This window comes from Canis lupus, chromosome 25 (genome assembly GCF_011100685.1).
Source record: "Canis lupus familiaris isolate Mischka breed German Shepherd chromosome 25, alternate assembly UU_Cfam_GSD_1.0, whole genome shotgun sequence".
NCBI classification, from domain to species: Eukaryota; Metazoa; Chordata; class Mammalia; order Carnivora; family Canidae; genus Canis; species Canis lupus.
The window spans coordinates 18,263,596-18,286,552 of NC_049246.1; the positions used below are offsets into that span (position 1 = coordinate 18,263,596).

At 37.1% G+C, this 22,957-nt stretch overlaps 1 protein-coding gene and 1 pseudogene across 1 annotated transcript in view; one reads left to right on the top strand and one right to left on the bottom strand.

Moving 5' to 3' along the window:
* LOC111092489 (translation initiation factor IF-2-like) overlaps nt 1-22,957 on the bottom strand; it is a 44,544-nt gene that overhangs the window by 14,533 nt on the left and 7,054 nt on the right. The window contains exon 5 of the mRNA XM_038574496.1: nt 6,671-6,716. Coding sequence (XP_038430424.1) covers nt 6,671-6,716 — 46 coding nt within the window. The remainder of the gene's footprint in view (nt 1-6,670; nt 6,717-22,957) is intronic.
* On the top strand, nt 6,935-7,100 carry LOC119866005 (annotated as a pseudogene).

Consider the following 22,957-nt stretch of genomic DNA (forward strand, 5'->3'; position numbering starts at 1 on the left):
GACATACATCCACATAGGACTGTTATCCAAAATATACAAAAAACTCTTAAAACTAAATTAAAAAATAAAAAAAAACAATTTAAAAATGGGCAAAACCCTGTAAAAATATCTACTGAAGAAAATATACAGATGTCAATTAAGCATTTGAAAAGGTGCTCACCATAATCTCATTATATGCAAATTATATTTGCATATAATGGGAATTGCAAATTAAAACAACAATGAGATCTATTAGAATGGTCAAAATTCAAAACACAACACAAAATGCTGGTGAGGATGTGAAGCAGCAGGAGTTCTTATTCATTGCTTATAGGAATGCAAAATGGTACAGCAACTTGGGAAGACAGTTTGGCAATTATCTTAGTCTTTTTTAGGCTGTACAACAGAATAAAATAGACTGAGTGGCTTGTAAACACAGAAATTATTCCTCACAGTCCTTGAGGCTGAGAAATCCAGGATCAAGGTGTGGGTATGTATGTTGTCTGGTGAGGGCCCTTCCTGATTCACAGCCAGGAATCTTCTCACGGTGTCCTTATTCAACAGAAGAGGTGAGGGAGCTCTCTTAGGTCTCTTATATAAGGACATTAATCCCATTTAAGAGTACTTCAACTTCCAAAGGCACTATTTCCTAATTTTATTGCATTGGGGTTTGAGAGTTCGACAAGAATTTTTAGGGGACACAAACTTTCAGTTTCTGGCAGCAGTTTCTTTTTTTTTTTTTTTTTTTTTTTTTTTTTTTTTTTTAATTTTTTTTTAATTTTTATTTATTTATGATAGTCAGAGAGAGAGAGAGAGAGGCAGAGACATAGGCAGAGGGAGAAGCAGGCTCCATGCACCGGGAGCCCGACGTGGGATTCGATCCTGGGTCTCCAGGATTGCGCCCTGGGCCAAAGGCAGGCGCTAAACCGCTGCGCCATCCAGGGATCCCTGGCAGCAGTTTCTTACAGAATTAAATATACTGTTTTGTTTTGTTTAAGATTGTATTTTTAAGTAACCTCTACATTCAATATTAAGCTTGAACTCACAATCTAAAGATCAAGAGTCACACTTTCTGCTGACTGAGCCAGCCAGGTGCATCAGAACTAAATATACTCTTATCATAGAACCCAAAAGTCACCCTCCTTGGTATTCACCCAAATGCGATGAAAACTGATATCCACACAAAACCTACACATCTATGTTTATAGCAGCTTTATTCATAATTGCTAAAACATAGAAACTTATCCCTCCGTAGATGATAAATAAACGATGCTACATTGAGACTATGGAATGTTATTCAGTGCTAAAAACAAATGAGCCATTAAGCCATGAAAAGACAGAGTAGTCTTTTTTTTTTTTTTTTTTAAGACAGAGTAGTCTTAAGTGTATATTGCTAAATGAAAAAAAAGAATCTGGAAAATTACATGTTTTATGATTCCAACTATATGACATTTTGGAAAAGACAAAACCACAAAGATAGAAAAAGTAAAAAAGTAGTTACCAGGGGTTGGGAGAGATAAATACGAAGATTTTTAGAGGGTGCCACTATTCTGTGTGATACTATAATGGTATATATATGTCTATCTTTATACATATATCAAAACCCATAGAATGTGCAACACCAAAAGTAAACCCTAAGGGGATAAATTGCAGACTTTGCGTGATGAGGATGTATCAACAACATAGGTTTGTAACAAATATTCCACTTTGGTTCATGTTGTTGATAGTGCTGAAGAATGTATGTGTGTGTGTGTGTGTGTGCATGTTGGGGCAGTGAGCATATGAGAAATACTTATAGTTCCATGCAATTTTGCTGTGAACCTAAAATTGCTCCAAAAAGTAAGGTCTATTTTTTTAAAATGGGGGTTCCTCCAAAAGCTAAATATAGAATCACCACATGGCCCAGTCATGCCCTTCTTCTGTATAATCCAAAGGAACTGAAAACAGGATTCAAACATATACTTGTACACCTATGCTAATAGCAGAGTTATTCACAAATGCCAAAAGATAGAAACCACCCTAATATTCATCAACAGAGAAATGAATAAACAAAATGATGAGATATGATTCAGTTACAAAAAGGAATGAAGTCCTTACACATGCTACAGCATGGATGAACCTTGAAAATACGCTAAGTGGACTAAGCCAGACACAAAAAAGGACAAGTATTTTATGAATTCACTTAAATGAGCTATCTACAATAGGCAAATTTACAGACACCTAGTAGAATAGAGGTTACTAGGGACTGTGGGGGGAAAAAAACCTGAGAGTTATTGCTAACTGGCTATTATTTGGGATAATGAAAACAAAACATAGATATCTAAACCAAAGGAAATAGATATTCTAATTTAAATGCTATTGCCATGCCCTTTTAATATATTTTAACAGTTTTAAGTATACTCCTTGGCATATTCTAATCTACTTGGGTCAAAACAATCCTAATAGGATTGAAAATACTGATATCCTGTTGATAGCTGTTGACATTTTATGAAAAGATGACAAGTATATTGCATGCCAAGGATTTAATGACAAAGACTGCTCAAACCTTGAATATAAAAAGCAAAATCAAAAATCGTATCTTTGGGATGCCTGGGTGGCTCAGCGGTTGAGTGTCTGCCTTTGCTCAGGTGGTGATCCTAGGGTCCTGGGATGGAATCTTACATCAGGCTCCCTGCTCAGCAGGGGGTCTTCTTCTCCCTCTCCCTCTGCCCCTGCCCCCTGCTATGTGCTCTCTATCTCTATCTCTCTCAAATAAATCAATAAAATCTTTTAAAAAATAAAAATAAAGCTTATGTGCTCTATTGAAAAAGAAAAAGCCCACACAGAACTAGAATGAAAAAAAAAAAAAGAATCCTTGAATAACATCTACAATAAAATTAAGTAATGCAGGGATCCCTGGGTGGCTCAGTGGCTTAGCGCTTGCCTTCAGTCCAGGACATGATCCTGGAGTCCCGGGATCACGTCCCACATCAGGCTCCCTGCATGAAGCCTGCTTCTCCCTCTGCCTGTGTCTCTGCGCCTCTCTCTCTCTCTCTCTCTGTCTCTCTCTCTGTCTCTCATGAATAAATAAGATTTTTTTTAAAAAAATTAAGTAATGTAGCAATTCCATGGCTTCAAAACATAAACAGATAGCAACAAACCACCAAAAACTGCTAGAGATAAATGGTATCAGTATCTGTGCAAGAGGAAATAGGGAAGAAACAGAGCACCAGAGAGAACTAAAATCCTCAATTACTAAGTGACATTCATTGGGAAACTTCCGTGAGTAAATTTGAGAATAAAATCTGAAACTCCAGCATATTGCACAAGGTGTCTTCAGAAAGATAAAAAGGTAATGAGAAAGATGGTCTCATAAACTCTCAAAAATAACTCTCAAAAATAACTCTCAAACTCTCAGCAAAATCTCTCTTCATGGGAGTGTTAAGATTTAAGCAGTAGATGGGCAAAGAACACAAAGGAAAAAGAGGATACAGATAAAACAAAGTAGAGAGCAGAGACAGGATCAGAATATCTCAGAAAGCAAACTGCCATATATTGTGACTTTTCATAAAAACAAGAGGGTCACCTGGGTAGCTCAGCAGTTGAGCATCTGCCTTTGGCTCAGGGCGTGATCCCAGAGTTCAGAGATCTAGTCCTGCATCCAGCTCCGTGCAGAGAACCTGTTTCTCCCTCTGCCTATGTCTCTGCCTCTCTGTGTCTTCTCATGGATGGATAGATAAAATCTTTAAAAATAATAATTAAAAAAAAACAACAGAAGATGGCACTATAGAGCTGTAAAATTAGCAAAATAAAATTAAATTTTACCTCTTCTTAAAGTTTAGGAAACCGATTTATTTTATTTTATTTTATTTTATTTTATTTTATTTTATTTTATTTTTTTGGAAACCGATTTAAAGTAAAAATAAATAATAGAAGCAGATCCATGTTAAATCTTATGCAATGTTAATGTACTTTGTTAAAATAAAGATTAAGAAACCAGAGAAGTTCCCAAAGGAACATAAAAAGACATCAGGAACGTATGCTTGTAAAACAGATGGAAACAACACCCTAATACTTCAAAACTAGTTAAAAGACATTAGAAATTATAGAAAATTGAAAGAACAACATAAGAACCAGAAAAAAACAGAAATGAGGTAACAGAATTCAGAAAAGAATCACTTCAGGAACAAAGAAAAAAACTAAAAGAAACACAAAAGTGAATAAACACTGTAAAATGTCCTAAGAGAAAAAGGAGGAAAATCAAACAGAAATGAAGAAAGAGATGAAAAATATTCAAGAGAAAGTACAAAAAAAAAAAAAAAGAGAGAAAGTACAAATGTAAAAGACAAGCAATGAAGATTTTATACATATATAAATATAAGGCCACAGTAAAATAATATATAGATTTTATAAAATAATGAAATATATAACATAATCATATATAATGTATAGTATAATTACATTTTAATATATATCTCATAAGAGTCATCAAAGAAACAAAGTAAGTAAAAAGAATAAATATTTTTAAATATATTTCAAAAAAAATTTTAAATATTTTATTTATTTTAGAGAGAGAGAGAGACTGACCAGGAGGAGGAGCAGAGGGAGTAGGAGATAATCTCCATCAGACTCCTTGTGAGCACAGAGCCAGATGTGGGGCTCAATCCCATGGCCCTGAGATCATGACCTGAGCCAAAATGAAGAGTTGGATGTTCAATTGACGAGCCACTCAGTGCACAAATCTGGGAAAATTGACCCTGGATGACAAACACTGAAACATATTTTTAAAAATTATTAGACTTTAGGGGCACCTGGCTGGCTCTGTCAGTAAAGCATGCAACTAACTCTTGATCTTGGGGTTGTGAGTTCAAGCCCCACGTTGATTGTGGACCCTACTTTAAAAAAATTTATTAGACTCTTTAAGAAAAAGAAAATATTCTTTGGAGACCCCAAGTACAAGTGATAAAAGAAAATTTATTGTCACCAGGCATTCTTGATAGCAATACCTTATGCCAATAGACATATATTTAAGATAATCACAGAGAAGAATGTGAGCCAGTCATCTCATAACCAGCAAACTTAATTTTCAAACATAAAGGATGTAGAGAAATGATCAAAAACTTGCAGGGAAAAACTCAGAGAATATTGTTGCTATGAACCCTTTCTTCCACTCGATCTTAGCCAAAAGGCCAAGAAGTGATGAACTCTTACTTCCAAATCTACTAGAGAATGATCTTTGGACAACCATAATGGCTGGAATGACATTAATTAACATAAAGAGAATGGTGAGGATTGAATTTTTTTTTTTTTGAGGATTGAATTTAATGTAGAACTAAATATATTTTTGGCATTAAGGAAGAGAGTATAGTATTTCATGAATATATGCGCTAAAAATCAGATACAACAAATGTAGAAACAATGGATAAAGGAAAACAGGCAAACACATTTAAAAAAATTACTTTCAGTAATTATGTTGCTATTTTTTGAGTCTACTTTATGCATAATATCGGCTATAGCATATGAAGTATTACATTATGTTCTAATTATATTACTCCTAATGTCCTTGAGAATAAATATTTTCCCTGTGAGAGAAAAAAAAACACAGATCTAAAATAGGATAGTTTCCTGAAATACCTTTAGTCCTAAACTTGAATTGATAGTATCAGTTTGAACTCATGAAATACTTCATGTTTGCAGGCGTGGGAGGATAGATAGAGATACAGATTTCCTAGCTCTGTCTATTGAAGAGAGAGGACTAGAAAACTGATTTCAGGCTTGGGCAGGAAATGTACAATGTCTTGTGACTCTCAAGCCAGTGAGGACACAATCCAACACTATTGGAGTTATGTTTAAATTACTTGAAAGTCAAATTGAAGAGGCTTTCACTTGACAAAGATAAGGCAATATGAGCAATAAATAAAATAATCCCGTTAGACTGAAACACATTTAATGTATTTAGGACCATTAGGTCATCATGATATTTCTTGGAAAAAGTACTGGATACAAGGTCCTTTTACTTGTTGAGTTGTAAGAGTTCTTCGTATATTATAAATAATAGACCTTCTTAGATACGCAATTTGCCAATATTTTCTCCCTTATGATAGGTTGTCTTTATACTTTCTCAATAACTCCTTTTGATACACATTTTTAATTTTGAAGAAGTGCAAATTGTAATCTTTTAAAAAATGTTTGTTTATTTAAGTTATTTATTTATTTATTTATTTATTTATTTATTTAAGTAATCTCTACATCCAACATGGGACTCAAACTCATGACCCTGAGATCAAGAGTTGAAAGTTCTTCCAACTGAGCCAGCCAAGGGTTCCTCAGATTATAATTTCATTGTTCAGATTTTGGTATTGTATCTAAGAAACCACTGGAAAATCTGAGGTCATGAAGATATGACCTGTGTTTTTATCTAAAAGTTTTATAGTTTTCACTCTTTTATTTAGGTCATTAATCCATTGTGAGTTAATTTTTATATGTAAATCACTTGTAAAAATGTACGAATTTCTTTTTTTTTTCCATTTAAATATCCAGTTGTCCCAGAAACACTTGTTAAAGAAACCATTCTTTCTCCATTTTTCCAGAGAAAATAGGTTAGAAAAAAAAGTGTAGGGAAAAAAAAAAAAGCATGGATGAACCTTGAGGACATTATGCTAGGTAAAATAAGCCAGTCACGAGAAGACAAATATGGTATAATTCCACTTACATGTCAAAATCATAAAGATAGACAGTAGAATGGTGGTTGCCAGGAGCTGCGGGAAGGGGAAATACGGGTTATTGTTTAATGGGTATGGAATTTCAGTTTTACAAGATGAAATATGAGAATAGATGGTAGTGATGGTTGTACAGCAATGTGAATGTATTGAATGCCTCTGAACTATACAGTTAAAAATGATAAGTTTTATATTGTATGTATTTTACCACAAATAGAAAAAAAGAAAGAAAAAAATAATTTTAAAATGTGTCCATCAGCCTTGCACAGTGGCAGTATCGTAGCCAATGAGGTTTATCTGAGGCGCGATTATTGCTAATTGAAAGATGTGTCCATCAGGAGTTCCAAAGGGAAATATTAGAATTGGGGTGAGGCAATATTTTTAAAAAAACAGTTGAAGAATTTCCGGTATTAAAGAAAGATATGCATCTCCAGAATGAAAAAGCATACTTAATTCTGAGCAAGATAATTAAAAACAAATCCTTGTCTAGACAATCTGGGGTAAATGGCAGAACATTTAAGACAAAGAAAAAAAACCTTGAGAGAAATTAAAATGTTTATACAAAAAAATCAAATTAGAATAATTAGGGGAAGCCCCAGTAGCTCAGTGGTTTAGCGTCGCCTTCGGCCCAGGGTGTGATCCTGGGGACTCGGGATCGGTCCCGTGTTGGGCTCCCTGCATGGAGCCTGCTTCTCCCTCTGCCTGTGTCTCTGCCTCTCTCTCTCTGTCTGTCATGAATAAATAAATAAAATCTTAAAAAAAAATTATAAACTTCTCATTAGATTCAATCGGTATCTGAATATGATTCAATAGCATAGTTGATGTGCTGGGGAAAATAACTGTCAATTTAGAATTCTATACCTGCTTACTTAAATGATCCTTCAAGAATGAAAGCAAATAAACACTTTTTATGGCAGAGATTGAGGGGGTTTACTTTTCACAGACCCTCACTGAAAGAACTAATAAATGAGACACTCCAATAAGCAGGAGTTTTTTAAAAAGATTTCATTTTCTTAAGTAATCTCTACACCCAATGTGGAGCTTGGACTTACAACTCCAAGATCAAGGGTCATATGCTCCACTGAGTCCCCAGGCACCCCAATCAGCAGAATTTTAAATGGAAACCAAAGAGTGGTATTCGGGAAGCAATGGCAAAAAAAAAAAAAAAAAAAAAGAATATGTGTATATATTTTGGAAAATATAATAACTGTGTACAGCATAAATAAAATAATAGTAAGAATCATGATTAGTCTGAAGAAAGTTAAAATTAAGGTAACCTTTTAACAAAGGACCTAGGCAATTTGGCATCAATGGATCATAAAGCCATAAGGTAAATGTGGATGGAAACTTTTATAATGGGTGAACCAACCTGACATCACCTAGTTTAGTAATCAATTTATTGCTTGTCAGCTTCACATTCACCCTTTGCCTACTCCATGAAATGGATTTGGGTACTTTGTTTTTCCTTCTCCAACTGGCATAATGTTAAATGGGTCAATAGATAGTGCTGAGGAGTTCATTACAAGAGGAAACAGTTTTGCATCTGGTCCAATTGTTTGCTCACCAAGCTTCTATAGTGCTTCCAGAGCCTGTTTCCTGCAACATGTGTGGCTTCTCCAGAAGCAAGCTCCCACAGTGTTTGCAACTTCTACGTGGCCTAGTGCCTGCAGTAAATGGTGACCAGTAGCACCCGACTGGCAGAGTGAATTTCAGCAAGTATAGAGGGGGGATTTTTGTAAGTTGCATTGCCACAACACTAGGAATTCTAGTTAAGTTCCAGTGGACAGATTTCCAGAAAGTTCCACTGGTGGTGCATCACCATAGTGCATTCTCTGCCATTTTGTGAGTTATGGTCATGGCCCACTCAATAAAGTCTGAATTTTACCCTGGCAAGGTGAGGGTGGGTAGGGATGTCTTCCATGGGCACTCTATCTTAGTCGTAAACGTAGTTGCTGTCCCTTATATCTGACATTCCTGTTTTTTCTAGCATTCTCTTCACTTCTTACTAGCCAATCCCTTGTTATTACAATCTCCTGTTGTAAGGAAAAGGCCAAACTGCAAGGTCTGAGGAAACAGTTCCCACAAGAATTGTCCTCACCTCTGACAACAATTATGAGTTCAGGGGGTTCCCAAACGCACCCTCAAGTTTTAGTAACTTGCTGAACGATTCATAGAATTCACAGAAAGTTATTACATTCACAGTTTATTATGGGGAAAGGATGTAGGTTCAAAGCTACCAAGGGAAGAGATATATTAAGCAGAGTCTGGGGAGGGTCCAAACACATATCTGGTTGTTTTCTCCATGAAGAAACATGGATAGTGTTGTCTTTCCCAGGCACAAAGTATTGCCAATCAAGGAAGCTCATCAAGTTTTTGATGTCCATAGTTTTTATTAGTGATCAATCACATAATGCCCATGAGCCCCTTTCCAGTAGCCAGAATAATACCTAGAGTCTCTATTTCTTCCCCAGGAGTCCCAGGCTCGAGTCCCACATCGGGCTCCCTGCATGGAGCCTCCTTCTCCCTCTGCCTATGTCTCTGCCTGTCTCTTTCTGTGTCTCTCATAAATAAATAAAATCTTTTAAATAAAATAAATCCAAGAAGAAATAAGAATATGTTTTTAAGATTTTATTTTTAAGGGGTGCCTGGGTAGCTGAGTACTTAATTGACTAATTAAGTATCTGACTCTTGATTTCAGCTCAGGTCCTGATTTTAGGGTTGTGAGATCAAGCTCAGTGGGGGATCTGCTGGAGATTCTCTCTCTCTCCCTCTGTCCCTCCCCCTGCTCAAGTCCTTGCTCATTCTGTCTCTCTCCCTCCAAAATTAAGTAAATAAATCTAATTTTTTTTATTTTTAAGTAATCCCTATATCTAATATGGGGCTTGAACTTAAAATCCTGTTGTACCCTGAAAATAGGAATATTTTTATTTTTATTTATTTATTTATTTTTAAAGATTTTATTTATTTATTCATGAGAGACGAGAGAGAAAGAGAGGCAGAGACACAGGCAGAGGGAGAAGCAGGCTCCATGCAGGGAGCCCGACGTGGGACTCGATCCTGGGTCTCCAGGATCAGACCCTGGGCTGAAGGCAGGTGCTAAACTGCTGAGCCACCCGGGCTGCCCCCCAAAAATAGGAATATTTTTTAAACTTTTAAAGAAATTAAATCAATAACCAAAAGTCTCCAAAAAGTAACAGTTTCCGATATTTTTAAGATAATGTTTTTTATTTTGAAATAATTTCATACTTATAAAGAGTTGTATCTGTACAAAAATGTCCTGCATACTCTTATACTCAGATTCATTGCTAACATTTTGCAACATCTGCTTTGTTGCTTTTCTCACCATATATGCACATGTTTGTTTTTTTCCAGAATGATTGGAGTCAGATGCAGACATAATGTTGTTTTGTCCTTAAATGCTTCAGCATGTATTAAATTACAAGGGTATCCTCTTTCATAAATATAAATGAATTATCAAAGACATCCAGATGGCCACAGACACATGAAAAGGTGCACTCATCATCAAGGAAATGCAAATCAAAGTTGCAATGAGATATCACCTCACACTTGTCAGAATAGCCAAAATAAAAAACACAAGAAACAACAAGTATTGGCGAGTATGTGGAGAAAAAGGAACTCTTGTGCACTGTTTTTGGGAATGCAAACTGGTACAGCCACTCTGGAAAACAGTATGTAGGCTCCTGAAGAAACTAAAAATAGTCAAAATGAGCACAAGGTGATGTGTGGAAATGCTGAATTACAATATCATACACCTGAAACTAATACAACACTATATATTATCTAACTGGAATTAAAATAAAACTTACACTAAAAATAGAATTACCATATGATCCAGAAATTCCACTAAGTATTTACAGAAGGAATACAAAAACATTAATTCAAAAAGATATATGAATCCCTATGTTTATTGCAGCATTATTTATAACATCCAAATTATGGAAGCAACTCAAGTGTCTATTGATGGATGAAAGGACAAAAAAAGATACATATATATAGATATATAGATATATGTCTCAACATGGATGGAACTAGGGGATACAATGCTAAGTGAAATTAGAGAAATACCATATGATTTCACTTATATGCATATTTTAAGAAACAAATGCCCAACGAAAAAAGAGACAAACCAAAGAAACAGGCTCTTAGGTATAGAGAACAAAGCAAAGATACAGCAAAGAGGATGGGATGTTACTCTTTTAATTAGGTTGCATTATGTATGGATCCCTCTCTGCAGATTGGAGACAGGTACTCTTTGCTGGCTCAATGAAGTAAGTAGCCATTTTGAGGAAGTCCACATGGCGAGGAACTGTGGGCAACATCTAGGATTTTCAGTCGGACTTCTACCTGACAGCCATCAAAAATCTGGGGCACTCAGTCAGATGGCCTCAAGGAAATGAATTCTGTAAACACCTGAATGATTCCCCAGTCAACACTACAGCAAGTATTGGCGAGTATGTGGAGAAAAAGGAACTCTTGTGCACTGTTTTTGGGAATGCAAACTGGTACAGCCACTCTGGAAAACAGTATGTAGGCTCCTGAAGAAACTAAAAATAGTCAAAATGAGCACAAGGTGATGTGTGGAAATGCTGAATTACAATATCATACACCTGAAACTAATACAACACTATATATTATCTAACTGGAATTAAAATAAAACTTACACTAAAAATTGCAGCCTTGGGAGACTCTGAAGCAGAGGACCCAACTAAGCCATACCTATAGTTTCTAGCCACAGAAACCGGGGAATAACACTGCCTTTAAAAGAAGAAGAAAAAGAAGAAGAAGGAGAAGAAGAAGGAGAAGAAGAAGAAGAAGAAGAAGAAGAAGAAGAAGAAGAAGAAGAAGAAGACGACGAAGAAGAAGAAGAACAAGAACGAGGAGGAGGAAGAGGAGGAGGAGAAGGAGAAGGAGAAGGAGAAGGAGAAGAAGAAGAAGAAGAAGAAGAAGAAGAAGAAGAAGAAGAAGAAGAAGAAGAAGAAGAAAATTAATTCTTTCATTGTTATTTAGGACATAAGTCCAAAATCAGGTTAACTGGCCAAAGCAAGGTGTTATCAGGGCTGTGCTTCCTCTGGAGGCTCAAGTAAAAAATATAGTCCTTACCATTTCCAGCTTCTGATGAATATGACATGTCTTAATTTGTAGTGATATCATTCTAATATTTACCTCTCTATGGTCACATTACTTTCCTCTCCTCTGTGTGTCAAATCATATTATAAAGATCCTTCTTTCGGTAGCCCGGGTGGCTGAGTGGTTTAGCTCTGCCTTCAGCCCAGGGCCTGCCTGATCTTGGAGACCCGGGGTTGAGTCCCACATTGGGCTCCCTGCATGGAACCTCTTCTCCCTCTGCCTGTGTGATGTTAAAATATCAATAATTAATATTATTATTAAAATAAATATTATATAATTATTAATATTATATAATATATAATATATTATAATATTATTATAAATATTATTATAAATATTATAATATTTATATAATATATAAATATTATTAAAATAATTAATAATATTATTAAAATAAAATCTTTAATATTAGATTTCTCTTTTTCTCTTTCTCTGTGTGTCTCATGAATAAATAAATAAAATCTTAAAAAAAAAAGATCACTCTTAATAAGGATACATGTGAATGCATTTAGGGCCCACACTGATAATCACATACTGTCCCTTTTTCAATGTCTTTGATGTAATCACATTTGCAAATCTCTGCCATATAGGAAACATTTACAGATTTTAGGGATTAGGTTATGCAGGTTATTATTAGGTTTCTTGGTTTTTTACACTATTCAAATTGCCTATTTATCTTATATGATTTTGGCAAATTGTGTCTTTTGAGGAATTAGTTCATTTCACCTATGTTATCAAAAATTGTGGTCATGGAGGGTTTTTTTCTTATTAAACTTTTTTTAAGATTTTATTTATTCAGGAGAGATATAGAGATAGAGATAGATAGATAGAGAGAGAGAGAGAGAGAGAGAGAGAGAGAGAGAGAGATAGGAGACACAGGCAGAGGGAGAAGCAGGGTCCCTGCAGGGAGCCCAACGCGAACTCCATCCCAGGTCTCCAGGATCAGGCCCTGGACTGAAGGTGGCGCTAAACTGCTAAGCCACCGGGCTTCCCATTTTCTCATTAAACTTTTGTTTTAATGGGTCTCCAAATTCTGTGACAGATTTTTGGTCATTTCCATTAAAAAGTACTGATTTTAAAAGCTAATAACTTAAAACTGCCACACACACACAGAAAAAAAAAAAAGGTCCACAGAACATTCTCCTTTCCTTCTGTAGGTTTTACGATGCATTGTTATAATTAATTAGTCTTTTACTATTAAACTTAAATGGCTAATTGACACAGAACATCTGAGGCAGTTCTTCCACTGCTGATTAAGACTGGGGTGGTGGTGAGCGGGGGAGGGGGTGGAATCCCTGGGTGGCTCAGCGGTTTGACGCCTGCCTTTGGCCCAGGGCACGATCCTGGGGTCCCCGGATTGAATCCCGCGTCAGGCTCCCAGCATGGAGCCTGCTTCTCCCTCCTCCTATGTCTCTGCCTCTCTCTCTCTCTCTGTCTATCATAAATAATAATAATAATAATAATAATAATAATAATAATAATAATAAAAGACTGGGGTGGTAGGGGGCAGCCCCGGTGGCTTAGCAGTTAGCGCCGCCTTTAGCCCAGGGCATGATGCTGGAGACCCAGGATGGAGTCCCATGTTGGGCTCCCTGCATGGAGCCTATTTCTCCCTCTGCCTGTGTCTCTGCCTCTCTCTGTCTCTCATGAATAAATAAAATTAAAAAAAAAAAAAAGACTGGGGTGGTAGGTATTGGGGATAATATTCATTTAGCATTCTGAGCTTTCTGGGCAGACTTGGTGACTTTGCCAGCTCCAGCTGCCTTCTTGTCCACTGCATTGATGACGCCCACAGCGAATAGCAAACGGCCCAAAGGAGAATAGTCAGAGAAGCTCTGAACACATAGCTTTGCCAGGAGCCATATCAACAATGGCAGCATCCCCAGATTTCAAGAACTTGGGACCATCTTCCAGCTTTTATCCAGTACGACGATCTATCTTCTCCTTCATCTCAGCAAACTTGCAAGCAATGTGAGCTGTGTGACAATCCAGCACAGGTGCATATCCAGCACTGGTTTGGCCTGGATGGTTCAGGATCCAGGCCGTGAAGCCAGCTGCTTCTATTGGTGGGTCATTTTTGTTGTCACCAGCCACATTGCCACGATGAACATCTTTGACAGGAAAAGGAAAAGGAGGGAAACTAAGTGGAGAAAAATTAGAGAGGAAGAGAAACCATGAGAGACTCCTAACTGTGGGAAACAAACAAAGAGTTGCAAAAGGGGAGGATGATGGGGGGATGGGGTGACTGGGTGACGGCACTAAGGAGGGCACTCGATGGGATGAGCACTGGGTGTTATACTATATGTTGGCAAAGTGAATTTAAATTTAAAAAAATTTAAAGATTTTTAAAAATTTATTTATTCATGAGAGAGGGAGAGAGAGAGAGAGGCAGAGATACAGGCAGAGGGAGAAGCAGGCTCTATGCAGGGAGCCTGACGGGGGACTCGATCCGAGGACTCCAGGACCACACTCTGGGCCGAAGGCAGGTGCTAAACCGCTGAGCCACCCAGGGATCCCCCTAAATTTTTTTAAATACCAATAAAAACAAGAATTATGCTAAATCTATTCTGCCTGTGTTCTATAGATGGAACAACAAAACCTGGATGACATCATATCTATTTACAATGTGGTTTACTGAATATTTTAAGCCAACTATTGAGACCTATGGCTTAAAAACAAAAAAGATTTCTTTCAAAAATATTACTACCCACTAACAATGCACTTGGTCATCTAAGAGCTCTAATGGAGATGTACAATAAGATCAATGTAGTCTTCTTCATGCCTGCTGACACAACATCCATCCTGTAGCCCATGAGTCAAGAAGTAATTTTGATTTTCAACATCTATTCTGCGGATTCCATGGACCAAGGAGTAATTTCAACTTTCTTTTCAAAAGATTTTATTTATTTTTGTTTATTTGACCGAGAGAGAAAGTGCACAAGCAGGGGAAGCAGCAGGCAGAAGGAGAGGGAGAAGCAGGCTCCCCACTGAGCAAAGAGCTCAATGTGGGGCTCAATCCCAGGATTCTGGGATTATGATCCAAGATGATGGCAGATGTTCAGTAGACTGAGCCACTCAGGCACCCCTAATTTTGATTTTCAAGTCTTACTTCAGAAGTACCTTTGATAAGGCCATAGCTGCCATAGATAGGCATTCCTCTGATGAATCTGGACAAAGTAAATTGAAAACTTTCTGGAAAAGATGCACCATTCAAAATGCCATTAAGAACATTTGTGATTCATGGGATGAGGTCAAACTATCACAATTAACAGGAGTTCAGAAGTTGATTCCAAACCTCATGGATGACTCTGGGTTCAGAGTTTGAAGACTTCTGTGGAAGAAGTAAGGCTGATGTGGTGGAAACAGCAATAGAACTAGAATTAGAAGTTGGAAAAAAAAAAAGAAGTCGGGTCTGAAAATCTGACTGAATTGCTGCAAATTCATGGTAAAACTTGAACAGATATTGAGTTACTTCTCATGGATGAGCAGAGAAAGTGGTTTCTTGAGACGGAATTTACTGCTGGTATAGATGCTATGAAGACTGTTGAAATGACAACAAAGGGGGTGCCTGGGTGGCTCAGTGGTTGACCATCTGCCGTTGGCTCAGGGCATGATCCTGGGGTTCTGGGATCGAGTCCCACACCTAGCTCCCCACAGGGAGCCTGCTTCTCCCTTTGCCTATGTCTCTGCCTCTCTCTGTATGTCTCTCATGAATAAATAAATAAAATCTAAAAAGAAAAGAAATTACAACAAAGGATTTAAAATATTACATAAGTTTAGTTGGTAAGGCAGTAACAGAGTTTAAGAGGACTGACTCCACCCATGGGTAAAATGCTATCAAATAGTATCACACGCTACAGAGAATTTATTCATGGAAGGAAAAGGCTATTGATGTGACAAACTTCAACATTGTCTTATTTTAAGAAATTGCCACAGACACCCCAACCTTCAGCATCCACCACCTGACTAGTCAGCAGCCATCAACATCCAGGCGGGACCCTCCACCAGCAAAAATATTACAACTTTCTGAAAACTCAGATAATGGTTAGCATTTTTTAGCAATACAGTATTTTTTTGTTTTGTTTTGTTTTCAGTATTTTTAAATTAAGTATGCACATTGTTTTTTAGGCATGATTCTATTGCATAATAATATTTTAAAAATATTTTATTTATTCATGAGAGACAGAGAGAGAGTGAGAGAGAGAGGCAGAGGGAGAAGCAGGCTCCATGCAGAGAGCCTGATGTGGGAATTGATCCTGGGACTCCAGGATCATGCCCCGGGCCAAAGGCAGCCACTTAACCAGTGAGCTACCTAGGATTCCCCAACATAGTTAATAATCTACAGTATAGTGTAAATATAACTTTTATATGCACTGGTAAGCAAAAAAATTAATTTAACTCATTTTATTGCAATATTTGTTTTATCGCAGTAATCCAGAACCAAATCCACAATATCTCCAAGATATGCCTGTATTTCTCTACTTACTTTTGGTCTGGTTGTTCTATACATTAATGTGAATAGTGTATTGAAGTCTCTAACTATTATTGTGCAACTATTTCTCCTTACCAATTTGTCAGTTTCTGATTTATATAGTTGGATGGACGGTCTCTCAGTGCATAAATCTTGATAATTATTGAATCTTGTTGCTGTACTGAACCTCATATTTATATATAATATCCTTTATCTCTACTGTATATTTTGTATTTACAGTCTATTTTTTAAAGATTTTATTTATTTATTCATGTGAGACACAGAGAGAGATTGAGAGGCAGAGACACAGGAAGATGGAGAAGCAGGCTCCATGCAGGGAGCCTGACCTGGGACTCCATCCCAGGTCTCCAGGACCACACCCTGAACTGAAGGCGGCGCTAAACCGCTGAGCCACCCGGGCTGCCCTATCGTCTTTTTTTTTTTTTTTTTTTTTTTTTTCCCTACAGTCTATTTTGATATGAGTTTAGCCATTCCTCTCTTTTGTTTACCATCTGCAAGGAATATCTTTTTGCATCCTTTTACTTTCAACCTTTTTGTGTTTTTGAACCTAAAATGAGTCTGTTATAGAAAGCATAGCATATGTTTTTATCCATTCTGCCAATCTGTGTCTTTTGAGTGAAGAATTTACATTTACATGTAATTACTGATAAAGTGGGACTGAATTCTGTCATTGTATTATTTGTTTTATATTTGTCCTATAGCACTATTATCCTTCACTTTCTGTGTTACTGCTTTCTTTTTGTTTAATTTATGTAGTGAAGTGTTAAAATTCCTTTCTCATTTTTTGTGTATATTCCATAGTTATTTTCTTTGTGGTTTCCATGAGGATTACATTAACATTCTAAGTTATAACACTCTAATTTGAATTTATACTAGCTTAACTTCAATAATGTACAGAAACTGCTCCTCTACAACTTCATCCGCACCCTTTTCAGTTGTTGTCACAACGTCACAACAACATTCTCCATTGTTTGCTCAAAAACGTAAACTAAAAATTGTTTAAAATGCATTAGTCTCGGGATCCCTGGGTGGCGCAGCGGTTTGGCGCCTGCCTTTGGCCCAGGGCGCGATCCTGGAGACATGGGATCGAATCCCACGTCGGGCTCCCGGTGCATGGAGCCTGCTTCTCCCTCTGCCTGTGTCTCTGCCTCTCTCTCTCTCTCTCTGTGTGACTATCATAAATAAATAAAAATTAAAAAAAAAAAATGCATTAGTCTCACGGGGACACCTGAGTGGCTCGGTGGTTTAGCGGCTGCCTTTGGCCCAAGGCGTGATCTTGGAGTTCCGGGATCGAGTCCCATGTCGGGCTCCCTGTATGGAGCCTGCTTCTCCCTCTGCCTGTGTCTCCCTCTCTCTGTGTCTCTCTGTGTTTCTCTGTGTCTCTGGTGAATAAATAAATAAAGTCTTAAAAAAATACATTATTCTCATAAATTATTTTTTGTGTTTTTATTTAAATTCCAATTAGTTAATATACAGAGATATATTAGTTTCAGGTGTACAATACAGTGATTCAGCATTTCAATACTTCACCTGGTGGTCATCATAAGAGTAATCCTAAATCCCCATAACCTATTTAACCCATCTTTCCACATATTTCTCTTCCAATAACCATCAGTTTCTCTATAGTTAAGAGTTTATTTCTTGGTTGGACTCTCTCTCTTTTCCCCCTTTCACTCATTTGTTTTCTTTCTTAAATTCCACATATGAGTGAAATCATATGGTATTTTTCCACATGGACAGTCCATCAAACTATATAAATCTTTCTCTGATTATTTTGCTTAGCGTATTACTCCAGCTCCATTTGTGTCATTGCACATAGATTTCACTCTTTTTTATGGCTGAGTAATACTGCATTGTATATATTCAGTATGTACATACACGATATATACACATACACAATATATACATATATATATACCATATCTTCTCTCTCCATTAATCAATCAGTGGACACTCAGGATTTTTCCATAATTTGGCTTTTTTAGATAATGCTATAATAAACATTGGGATGCATGTATCACTTTGAATCAGTATTTTTGTATTTTTTTTTTTTTTAAGATTTATTTATGAGAGACACAGAGAGAGAGAGAGAGAGAGAGAAAGGCAGAGACACAGGCAGAGGGAGAAGCAAGCTCCATGCAGGGAGCCCGACGCTGGACTCGATTCCCAGTCTCCAGGATCACGCCCTGGACTGAAGGCGGTGCTAAACCGCTGAGCCACCGGGGCTGCCCAGTATTTTTGTATTCTTTGGATAAATACCTAGTAGTGTGATTGCTGGATTGTAGGATAGTTCTACTTTTAACTTTTTGAGGAACCTCCATACTGTTTTCCTTTTTTTTAAATTTGTTTACCGCAATTTTTTTAAAGATTTTATTTATTCATTCATGAGATACACACAGAAAGAGGCAGAGACACAGGCAGAGGGAGAAGCAGGCTCCACGCAGGAAGGCTGATGTAGGACTCTATCCTGGGACTCCAGGATCACGCCCTGGGCCAAAGGCAGGCACTACACCGCTAAGCCACCCAGGGATCCTCCTCTCCATACTATTTTCCATAGTGACTGTACCAGTTTGCATTCCTGCCAACAGTGCAAGAGGGGTCTCCTTTCTCCACAACCTCATAACATCTGTTGTTTCTTGTGTTGTTGATTTTAGCCATTCTGACAGGCATGAGCTGATAGCTCATTGTAATTTTGATTTGCATTTCCCTGATGATGAGTGATGTTGAACATCTTTTCATGCATCTGCTGGCTATCTGGATATCTTCTTTGGAGAAATTCTGTTCATGTCTTCTGCCAATTTCTTTCTTAATTGGATTATTCATTTTTGGGGTGTTGAGTTTTTAAAGTATTTTAAGTATTTTGGATATAACCCTTTATTGAATATGTCATTTGCAAATATCTCCTCCCATTCCATAGATTGCCTTTTAGTTTTGTTGATTGTTTCCTTTGCTGTGCATAAGCTTTTTATTTTGATGAAGTTCCAATAGTTTATTTTTGCTTTTGTTTACCTTGCCTCAGAGGACATCTAGAAAGAAGTTGCTAGAGCTGAGGTCAAAGAGATTACTGCCTGTGTTCTCCTCTAGGATTTTTATGGTTCCAGGTCTCACAATCAGGTCTTTAATCCATTTTGAATGTATGTTTGTATGGTGTAAGAAAGTGGTCCAGTTTCATTCTTTTGCATATTGCTGTTGAGTTTTCCCGGTATGTTTGTTGAAGACAGTCTTTTTCCCATTGAATATTCTTTCCTGTTGTTGAAGATTAATTGACCATATAATTGTGAGTTTATTTCTAGTTTTTCTATTCTGTTTTGTTGATCTACGGGTCTATTTTTGTTTCAGTACCATACTGTTTTGATTACTACAGCTTTAGTAGTGATGTATGTAACTTTATGTTCAGAACTATGATGCCTCCAGCTTTACTTTTCCTTTTCAAGATTCCTTTGGCTATTCAGGTTCTTTTGTGGTTCCAAACAAATTTTAAGATTGTTCTAACTTGGGCAGCCTGGGTGGCTCAGCAATTTAGTGCCACCTTCAGCCCGGAGCCTGATCCTGGAGATCCAGGATTGCGTCCCATGTCAGGCTCCCTGTGTGTGTGTGTCTCTCATGAATAAATATATAAAATCTTAAAAAAAAAAAAAAAAAAGATTGTTCTAGCTCTGTGAAAAATGCTGTTGGTATTTTGATAGGGATTGCATTAAATGTGTAGACTGCTTTGGATAGTACAGACATTTATTTTATTTTAAGATTTTATTTATTTATTCATGAGAGACGCACAGAGAGAGAGGCAGAGACACAGGCAGAGGGAGAAGCAGGCTCCACGTAGGGAGCCTGATGTGGGACTGGATCCCTGGACTCCAGGACCACGCCCTGGGCGGAAGGCAGGCGCTAAACCACTGAACCACCCAGGGATCCCCAGTACAAACATTTAAACGGTATTGTTCTTCCAATCTATGAGCACAGAAAGTCTTTCCATAGTCTTCTAAATGATTTAGAAAATAACATTTAAGTTTGCAAACCGGGACTCCTGGGTGGCTCAGTGGTTGAGCATCTTCCTTTGGCTCAGGTCATGATTCTGAGGTCCTGGGGTCAAGTCCCATCAGGTTCCCCCTTGGGAGTCTGCTTCTCCCTCTGCCTGTCTCTGCCTCTCCGTGTCTCTCATGAATAAATAAATAAAATATTTTTAAAAATTGCAAACCAAAGCTCCAGTAATACCAGCATTTGCACTAATAATTGTTTATTTTTTCTGAAATGTAGTAAGTAGTCTTTTAAATCAGGTAGAAAACAAAACAATGGTTTGTATACAATAACACTAGCCTTTAAATCATCCTTGTATTTACCTTTTTTGAGATCTTTCTCTATACAGCTTATGCCTAATGTCTGCTTATTTCACAGTGAAGGACTCTCTTGAGCATTTCTTGCTTGGCAAGTCTTTTGGTCATGAACTCTCAACTTATGTTTATCTGGGACTTTCTTGATTTCTTTCCCACTTTTGGATAAATGTTTTCCCTGATATAGGATTCGTGGCTGACAGTTTTTTTGTTTTTGCACTTTGACCATATTGGCTTACTACAAGGATTCCCTATATGTGATGATATACTTCTTAACTACTGCTTTCAGAATTCTTGTTTTGTGTTTGTCTTTTAAAAGTTTAATTATAATGTATCCCAGTTTAGATTTCTTTGAGTTCTTTTTACTTGGGGTTCATTGATCTTTTTTATATTCATGTTTTCATCAAATTGGTGAAGCTTTCAGCCATTGTTTCTTCAAATACTTTCTCTGTCCCTCTCTTTCTTTTCCTTCCGGGACTCTCACAAAGCATATGCCAGTATTTGATGGTGTTTTATAGGTCCTTTAGGCTCTATTTGCTTTTCTTTAATCTTTCTTCTGTTTCTCAGCATCCATTATTCCATTGTCCTATCTTCAAGTTCACTGATTCTATCTCCAGCCTCCTCAAATCTGCCTTCGAATTCCTCTAGCAAAATTTACAATTCCATATTGTACTTTTTAGCTCCAGAATTTGTTTGGCTTTCTTTTTAGATTGTATATCTCTTTATTGATAGTTACATTGTTGTTCACACATTATTTTGTTTACTATTTACATCTTCCTTTACTTCTTTTATCATACTTACAGCAATTTGGCAGTGTGGCAGGATACAAAATCAATGCCCAGAAGTCAGTGGCATTTCTATACACTAACAATGAGACTGAAGAAAGAGAAATTAAGGAGTCAATCCCATTGACAATTGCACCCAAACATAAGATACCTAGGAATAAACCTAACCAAAGAGGTAAAGGATCTATACCCTAAAAACTACAGACCTTCTGAAAGAAATTGAGGAAGACACAAAGAGATGGAAAAATATTCCATGCTCATGGATTGAAAGAATTAATATTCTGAAAATGTCAATGCTACCCCGGGCAACTTACACATTTAATGCAATCCCTATCAAAATACCATGGACTTTCTTCAGAGAGTTGGAACAAATCATTTTAAGATTTATGTGGAATTAGAAAAGACCTCGAATAGCCAGGGGAATATTAAAAAAGAAAACCATAGCTGGGGGTATCACAATGCCAGATTTCAGGTTGTACTACAAAGCTGTGGTCATCAAGACAGTGTGGTACTGGCACAAAAACAGACACATAGATCAATGGAACAGAATAGAGAATCCAGAAGTGGACCCTCAACTTTATGGTCAGCTAATATTCAACAAAGGAGAAAAGACTATCCACTGGAAAAAAGACAGTCTCTTCAATAAATGGTGCTGGGAAAATTGGACATCCACATGCAGAAGAATGAAACTGGACCATTCTCTTACACCATACACAAAGATAAACTCAAAATGGACGAAAGATCTAAATGTGAGACAAGATTCCGTACTTAAAATGATTGTTTTAAAGTTTTCTCTTCTATAGCTGCCATTTTGTCAATTGACTTATTTTTTTCCTTTGAGTGGTCTCTGCTTTCCTCTTTGTTTTGGGGTTTTGTGATTTTTTGGTGTATGTTGGACATTCAATCTAACCATATGGTAACTGGAAGTTAGATTCTCCCCCTTTGCCAGGATGTACTGGGTTTTGTTATTGTTATTGTTTTTTGACTTTTGTAGTCTGCCTGTATGCCAAGGATCAACCTGAGGTGTTCACTTTAGGTCTTTTCATATTTTTTATGAGCCTTCCTCTTGGCTTACATGGTCACTCTCTAATTTTTTCATATAAGCAGTTGTTTTTTGATATCTTACTTATTAATGTCTAGCTTCCAAAAGGGCAAAAAGTGAAAAATGAAGAGGTGGGGAGAGTGTGCCTGAATGTACCATAATTTAAAAAACTGTACTCAGGCAGCCAGGGTGGCTCAGTGGTTTAGCATTGCCTATGGCCCAGGGCGTGATCCTGGAGACCTGGGATGGAGTCCCACATCGGGCTCCCCGCATGGAGCCTACTTTTCCCTCTGCCTGTGTCTCTGCCTCTCTCTCTCTCTCTCTCTCTCTCTGTGTGTGTGTGTGTGTCTCTCATTAATAAAAAAATAAAATCTTAAAAAAAAACTGTGCCCTATAGATTGATTGATACTTGGTTATTTCCTTTTTTTTTTTGGTATAAGTAAAATAGTCACAATCTTGTTTTAATATTTTTAGTATTTTGCTAG